Raw genomic sequence first — 8,635 nt, forward strand, 5'->3', positions numbered from 1 at the left:
ATGTTTTCTTACACAACCATATTAATAAAAATTAAACAATGTATCTATAGAAATGATCATGACTAATAGTAGATAAAACACAACACAGTGAGTAAGGATGGTAATGCGTAGGGTATGTGCCAGGTAGACCAATACTGACTAGTACAGATTGAGCCTTCACACATGGCTGAAAAGACTCGTCGCACACGGTAAATCTAACCATCACAAGACGAGGTTTATAGTGAGCTTTATTGAATACATAAGAGTCTTGTTTAGTGGTATAAAAACATCTTGTTAAAAAATAAACAGTATAAAAACACAATGGAGTTGAGAACACGAACAAGCACGTGCATACACAATATTTGAGACCACTGGACTGCATCTCCCAACATATTATATACGGAGTACTAGCAACGGTGATGAAGGTGCTGGACGTGGTAACTTGTGCATTTTGAGCGGCAGTTATTTTCTGTTGTGAGAGGGTGCACGCAGCACCATGGCCTCGATTGTGATTCCTGGTCCGAAGGCGAGCATCGCGCCCCACTCTGGCAGTGGATCCTCCTCATTCTTACGGCAGCGCAACTCATCAAGCACGAATATTATCGTTGCGCCGCTCATGTTGCCGTACTCGCGAAGCACATGTCGGCTGGCTGCCAACTTCCCTGGCTCCAGCTTGAGCACCGTGTCTATGTTATCCAAGATAGCACGGCCACCTGGGTGCACCGCCCAGAAGAGGTCGTTCCAAGAGCACACTGGAGCCCTACTGAACGTGTCTTGGAGGCATTGCTGGATGTTCTGTCCTATTAGCATCGGCACCTCGATGCCGACGTGGAATTCTACGCCCGCTTCTGAGACCTGCATATTGAGCACGTGCTCGGTGCTTGGTATCGCAGTCTGGGTGGAAGAGACCATCTCGAATAGAGCGCGTTCGCCTTCACGGAAAGGCCCGGCTCCGACGATAACAGCACCGGCGCCGTCAGTGAATAAGGATTGGCAAACGAGGCTGTTCCTGTCAGGGGCGCGGAAACTGATCAGCGTTATCTCAGAGCAAGCCACGAGGACGCGCGCGCCGTGGTTGTTCTCAGCGAGCTGCTTGGCTAGGTTTAGCGCCGCGCCGCCACCGCTGCAGCCATGTAGGCTGAGTATGGTGCGGCAGACCGTGGGGCGGAGGCCAAGGAGCGAGGCCAGCTGGAGGTCGGCGCTAGGTGCTTGGACGGCAGAGAAGGTGACGAAGACGAGGTGGGTGATGTCGGTGGCTGGATGGCCCCACTCATCGATGGCCTTGGTTGCGGCAGAGTGCGCGAGCTTTGGGATAGCGGTGGCAACCATGTCGATGCGGGCGTTGAGGGATGGCAGCTCTCTATCGAGGAACTTCGGGTGGGCATCAACTGATTCCTCCTTTAGGTGGAAGTGCCGTTTCTCAATGCAGGTATTCTTGCCTATAAATTAGGAAAGATTATTTTCGATCCAAAGAGAACAATTAACATCATGCATAATGGAGGGAGAATGCGCTTACAAATTCTCTTTAGCTTCTCCTTGAGTTCAGTAAGGTGGTCGCTCTTGGTCGCGCGGAAGAAGCTGTCGGCGAACTCATCCTGGGGTACTACGGCGCCCGTCGGATTCGCCGTGCCGATCGCGAGCATTGCCGCAGGGCCTTCCGCGTGCTGCTGCATGCTTCGCTGGCTGTCGCTCAGCGCACCGTTGCTGTTTGCTAATTTTGCCATGGCTGATGGAAGTTTAAAGTGTAGCAGCTACCCGGAAATTCATCTTGGCTCCCGGGAGCATTTGCTCCCGGATTTTTGGGGAGCAAATTTTGTTTTTCAAAACTTTTCAAAAAATTCTGAAAAAAATCATGCACGTACCTGACCATGGCACGCACCACCTTGTGAAATGTCGCTGCGAAATGTCATCGTATGCGTCCTGGGCAAAAATGACAAATTTCCAGATCTGAGATTCATATTTTTGGATCTCATTTCATGTCAGAAATTTGTCATTTTTGTCCAGGGCGCATACAATGACATTTTGCAACGAAATTTTACACGGTAGTGCGTGCCATGGTCAGGTACATGCATGATTTTTTCCGGAATTTTTTGACAAGTTTTCGATTTGTTTTAATTTTTCGAAAAACCGGGAGCAAATGCTCCCAGCAGCTACCAATCTATACTAGATTTATATGTGCGTCTTGGCGCACGATCCCGTGAAGTTCACTCCAATTTGCAGTTTGTACAACAACAATGAAAACCAGGTGAGAAAATGATAATATGTTATTGGCTTGGTACCTTAGCAGAGCAAATATGATAGTCAAAATTCTATGGTAGCCCATATATATATGATTCATAGTAAGTTGGGATGCATAATAATACTGATGTGGCCAAGAAATCCATGGCAAGATATAGATCAATATCACACAATAGTTCTTGATCCAAGGAAAACATTCCGGCCTGAATATCAAGCCTTTGAACCTAAAAGTAGCAAACTCTTGTACAAAGCACAATCGACTCATGATCCTCTCTCCACTCAATCAGATCGCCATCATCATCAGGTAGTGGCCGGCAGCAAGCACATCCTCATGCTTGCAAACATTGTATAAAAAACAATCAGTAATCTAGTCATTCACCTATTTCAAATAAGAGGAGCACCTGTGGGCAGTGGAATGATACGAAAAATAAGACGACACTTAGTGTTGCTGCTTAGATAGGTTGAAGGTCACTTCCAGGGGCTTGAGAGTCACAAAGTGTTGGCATCACTAACATCATCAAATACAAATAAGAATTAATATAAATGGCCATGGATACTGCAACAATTAATTAAAAAGAACAAATAGTTAGAGATCAATTAACCATGGATTCTGCAAAAATCAGTCCAAAAGAACAATCAACCATAAATTATAATGGATACCAGTATGCATCTGCAAGTAGCGACAACCAAAGAAAAGTACAGTACCCTAGGAACAACAAATACCTATTCATCTAAGGTAACAGTTACAAGTTAAATAATGCATCTACCTATTGAGACTATATAACTCATTCAAATGTAGAAACATTAGCTAAAATTTCACTGTATTTTCAGAATAATTAACAACCTATGAAGAACAAATAATAATCATGGAAAGGAAAGCATTACAACTTAACCAAGACATCGAACTATTGTGACAACAGAACACTCATGCAGAAACATTAGCTGAAATCCATTGCCTTTTCAGAATAAGCAACACATCACACTTTCCAATAAAAGAGTGTTTGTATCAAGAAGTTGCATATGTCACTTTTCCTAACAAAAGTGTATTGCACACCAAGACCTACCAATGCACTAACAAACATAGCTCTACACGGAAAAATTAATTATGGGCACCCTGATATTATTTTAGTAGTATCTTAGGAAGAAAGAAATATTTTGTTTTCCATTAGTACTAAAAAAATCTTAGTGTTGCAGAGAATAGCAAGTTCAATTCGAGCACCAACATAGTACACGCGACGATTTCAGTAGTATGCATAGTGTGGAAGATAAGAGAATCTCAATAAGGTCAGTTAGCATGATCTAGACCAAGGTAAAAGATATGATCTCCACATTGTACCTGAACCAATGAATGATGCATATAATTTCTGAAGTCAATGTGCCTGGATTTACAGCTGAAAATAGAGTATCAGTAGAGAGACATAGATAAAATCAATGAATGGTGCACATAGAGTAATCGGTACAAAAACAATATAAAAACCATGTTGATGAAAAGCAGAGTAGAAAATAGAAAACACCAAAGCTGAAAGTGTTTGAATTGTTCTCCTTGCAGGACTTGATCTTATTGATACGTTACAAAAGAAACTTCATTCGAATCATCTGATTCCTCTTTACCGAAGAAGCATGTGCTCGAAATAACCGAGACGGGCTTTTCTGGTCAAAATATTGTCTAAAACAATTTTGCAAATATTCAAACATGCATGATTTTGATATAAACAGATAGAGTTTCTTTTTCTGAACATTCTGTTATCTTCTTTGCATTTTTTCGATTATATATGAATTAGTTATGATTTTGACAAGCTGAAAAACATTTTTGGAAAACAGAAAAATGTAGAATACGGAATCAGTCCTTCAAACTCTCTGAAAAGGTCTCACTGACTTTGTTAGGAAGCATTGAGTTTAGATGTAGTCTTCCTACCATCATGCATCGTCTAGCAATGCCCCCTTGGAGAATGATCTGGTCAGGGTCTTTTGCCGGCATCGCAAGTTTGAGTGATCGTGCATATATCGTTTTTCATATGTAGTACGAACAAACTCTCAGTACATAAATAACACCATTTTTCATATGTAAGAGGGCACATGAAATGGGAAGCGAATTCAGATTGGATATTTCGCCTCATTGGCACGAAAAGATTTTTGGGAAATAGCATCTTTAGTATAAATATTGATAAACTGGTATTATTTTTTCTTACCCAACACGTACCAATGATATTTTAAGACCAGTATAATTATAATTAATTAAATTTAGGTCTAATCCTGTAATCTGTGAATCACGCAAGGCTAACCTATACCTTTTTAAAATCTATGAAAAAAAAGAGAAAATCCTTAGCATACATGCTCAACTAATCTATGCATAAGTTTCTTAGTAGTCAATAATGAAGACCCATAAGTATGGTTAAAGGGCAGGGCTTAACATATTAATTTTTACATGGTAGCATCCTAGTAGGACGTGAAGATCCTTTTCTTGGATCCAAAACTAACCTAGACCAGAAGAATTTATATACAACTTATTTCAGCCTTTTGTCACTTAGGAGAAGTAGCCATACCAATACTGTAAACTTTTGGGCATTAATTTAGAACTGAAAATATAGAACCTGAGTGGCTGAGTGTCCTATCAAACAAAGAGCGCAACTTAGATGTAAAAAGGAGCTACAATATAACTATTAGGACTAATGCACCAAAATGTTGGCCAAATCGACAATTATACTGGGCAAAAAATAATCCCCTTGCCCATCCTATCAAATAAGACCAGCTCAATTTCACCACCTTCATTTGCACCGACATGACATAACCTACTGGGCAAAAAAATAATCCCCTTGCCCATCCTATCAAATAAGATTAAGTCCACATGGGGAGATTGTTACCTCTGGAAGACTCGGACTTGGGAGATCATCTATTGGGGTCAGAGCATATGTACACATGGGCCATGGGATAATCCATGAGATTATCAACGATCTCCCGCACGGTTTTGTATCTGCCGAACTTAATCATGAGTTCACCTTCCACAGGCTTGTATAGTTTTTTCACTGCAGTTACCAAAAACCTACGCAGCTCATAGACTTTGCCCTCTTTTATTCTTTCCATGAACTGGTTTACCAAACCCGCAACAATCTCCCCATACATATCATTTCCCTAAAAAACAAGAAGACAACAACAAATAAGTAATAAGCAGTAGGACCAGTAACCCAGCGGAACAAGAACAATGTGCCCCAGTCAATACCTTTGTATCCTGGAACAAAAACACAATATCAGTATGTTTGATGGGTCCCTCATCCGTCCCTCCACGTGCTGCCAGAGGCGAGACACATACACATGGATCGTCCATTCCTGATGATCCTGGGTAAGCTCACTCAGTTGATTGATCTGCATATGTGCATAAGGAAAATGAAGAGGAGTTAGCCAAAGCAAAGGAAGCAAAATGACATACAAATTAAAACGGCACATGGCAGAAGGGTACCCCAGAAAGGAAAGCAGGAAGATAAAACCATATGGAACAAATAAGGTAGAGGGCCATCAAACACATGATAGACAGAGGCAATGTCCATAAAGAAAAACATTGATGTGGGCTAGCATAGATACAATTGAACAAGTGCACAAAACCAAAAACATGCGTAGGTTGTACAAACAACAAAAGAAACCAGGTAATATACACAACTAGTAGAACATAAGCTATAATATGAACATGCATATGGTAGAACATCATTCCTGAGTTAAACGAACGGATTGAAAGACCTCCGGATAGACCACGTTCTTTGTCTGCGATCCGCAGGTCTTATCTTCATTGTCTATCAATATTTTCAGGGATTTTCTAGAAGTTACGCAAGATACGACCACATATAATTGTCCATGGGAAAACACCAATGTTTTTAGGTATAGACCGACAGAATCTAGGGTCTGCCCTGGCTCTTATTTATAGTCATAGCATAAGACACACATATTGGGATCTGCCATCGTACAAGAATGAATGTCCACTTAGTTTTTCTTGCTATCAACTCAATTTTTGGTATATAGATTACATCTCCCACATGCGCCCTTGTGGTGATGATAGCTTTCAGCACACAGTCAGCAAGATCAACAACAATAAGTCGTGTGCCATTGCACAGGCCAATAGACTGGCTCAGGTTTCTAAGCAACATAATAGGAACACCCATGGTTTTAAAGGCGTTAAGGCCTCTTAGAGCGGTTTGGGGGCGCTTTGGCACCTAAGACCGTTATGCACAATAAAATGAAAATCCTAGAGAACAATGAGCTCGGAAGAAGAAAACACTACATGCCACAAATGAAAGAATAAGCTGATTACAAAGAATTTGACAATGTATACAGAGCCATTGCTAGCATCGCCCAAGACAACACGACCCGACCGAGCTACCAAAACTGCAAGAATGACGGCAGGCCGCGCAAGATTCCTATAGGCTTGTTTCCCTCATAATTAAAGTCTCGTACTACGAACCCATACAAACGCTGCAAGAAGCACACAACTTGCAGGGCCGACACCTCGTACGGGCATCATGAACCAACCGACGCGAAAGTCCAAAAAAAAAGAACCAGGTGGGTGCGGCTCCCTCCCGGCCAACATCGATCTCAAGCTCCATGCCTCCTAGGACGGAACCATCACCACCCACATCATGCAGGTAGGAATGATATGACAACCGACAATGCGAGGCGACCATCTCCAATATATACATAGGGTAATAGTAGATAGCGAACGTCCTATAGCACGAGGAAAAATCCAAACACCCAACGCACAACAAAAACATGGGAAAAAACACAGTGCACACCCTCATTAGGAGCATAGCATTTTCAGACATGAACAAAGACAAAAATATATACATGCCAGAGGTAAACATGTGATACCATAAAACGGGTAAGGAAAACTACCTGAATAACAAGTAGTCGCAGGAACAACTCACAGTAGCACACGCCCTGAAACAAACACACCATAGCTGAGACACACACGTGATAGCACCGATAAAAAAATTGTACATAAGAAATTCAATTAAATCCTAAAGCAAGAGAGTAGCAGAAAAAATAAAACAATTAAGGGGAGTACAAAAATGTAAGACTCAAATAATTCCAACGACAGAGAAACCACTCTAGCAACAACACAAAGATGTGTATGGCCTACTAAGGACAACCGACGAATCAAGACAGAGCTGCAATGCGTGTGGTAACCATTGGACTGATCAATTGTACATGCATGAGTTATTTCTAAAAATACTGGAGCATATTCGTATGAAAGGAAGGTGTTTACCACAGTGGTGTTGTCAATTCAGAGAGAAGCTTCTTGAATAAACAGTAATCCTAATCCTCATATTTAAATATGTCAGCTTCAGGATATAATCTATTGACTGGTACTGCCCACCCTCGTGTGTATAAACAGCACCGCATCTGTTTTCCCCTGGCCTCTACCCATCCCTTATTTTTATTTTCTATACCATCCAAAATACTTATACTAAATAGTTCTGAACTTGCAAAATTACCTGCGGCCATGTTTTGCTTCTATTGTAAACCCAACTAATTATTTTTGGACTTCCCAAGATTTTCTTGAATTCTAAACAAGGCAGGAAAATCTTACCAAATTCTAATCATTGAGATTTTATTAAGAAACACAGTGTAAGACTTTGCTATTTTTTTGAGATCAGCCAACTGACACCACCTAAAAAATTAGGAACTAAGCAGGCAAACAACGGGGCACACAGGACATGAACCCTCAAATACAGTGAATTACAGAGAAACAACATGTGCAACCACATATTATTATATATGAATGTTTGCACCCATTCTACTTAGCAAGCAAACCAACATAGTGCGTTCCTAGGAGAGCACTTACCACGAGCTGCCCAGGACAGCAAACCAAGACAAGAACTTGCAGCCAGCCGCGTCCACCCGGTATGGCAGCCTCCATGAAAGCGACGACCTGCCAGGAGCAATGGCGGGACAAAAATAAATAAGGTCAGCAGTCAGCTGCAGTCCAGAGAAGGGAAGCGGGACCAAAATCACAGCGAAACGAATCCAGGAAGCGGATCAAAAAGGAAGATGACAAGAACAAAAGCAGGAAGGGACTAAATCTGAGCCAGAGAACACGGAAGGATCCTGTCAGCCAGATCTGGAAGAAACAAGCGAAAGGAAAAAAATTGTCTTCTAGGAGCCCAAGAAAAATTCGCAGATCGACATCAAACAGAAACAATCAAAAGCGCATCAACATCGAAGGAACCTAGCAGTTCTACCCGAGTAAAAAAGGAAGATTTTTTGCAGAACACAAAGAGGAACGGGGGGAATAAATGTAAATCCCCATATCAAACGGAGGCTCACCTTATCCAAACCCACCGCGGCCTCCTCCTCTGGCCAGAGACACGCTGGCAGACAGGTGTTGGAAGTGTGAGGGTGCTCGTTGATGGCCTGGCGGTGTCCTCCCCGCGCG

The 8,635-nt window shown here is 42.0% G+C and overlaps 1 protein-coding gene across 1 annotated transcript; it reads right to left on the reverse strand.

The window, feature by feature from the left end:
• Positions 1–441: 441 nt before the first annotated feature.
• On the reverse strand, positions 442–1,703 carry LOC124671184 (bisdemethoxycurcumin synthase-like). Its single transcript, XM_047207594.1, has 2 exons — positions 1,496–1,703; positions 442–1,418 (listed from the first exon to the last, which is right to left on the reverse strand). The coding sequence occupies exons 1-2, from the start codon at positions 1,701–1,703 to the stop codon at positions 442–444; spliced, it is 1,185 nt and encodes a 394-aa protein (XP_047063550.1).
• Positions 1,704–8,635: the final 6,932 nt, after the last annotated feature.

Source organism: Lolium rigidum, chromosome 7, assembly GCF_022539505.1.
Source record: "Lolium rigidum isolate FL_2022 chromosome 7, APGP_CSIRO_Lrig_0.1, whole genome shotgun sequence".
NCBI lineage: Eukaryota > Viridiplantae > Streptophyta > Magnoliopsida > Poales > Poaceae > Lolium > Lolium rigidum.

What these genes read in the sequence shown, in the direction of transcription:
- LOC124671184 (XM_047207594.1), bottom strand. Translation starts at nt 1,703, where the DNA reads ATGGCAAAATTAGCAAACAGCAACGGTGCGCTGAGCGACAGCCAGCGA. An exon ending in GGAGAAGCTAAAGAGAATTT is followed by an intron (nt 1,419 to 1,495) that starts GTAAGCGCATTC and finishes CCTAATTTATAG; the next exon opens with GCAAGAATACCTGCATTGAG.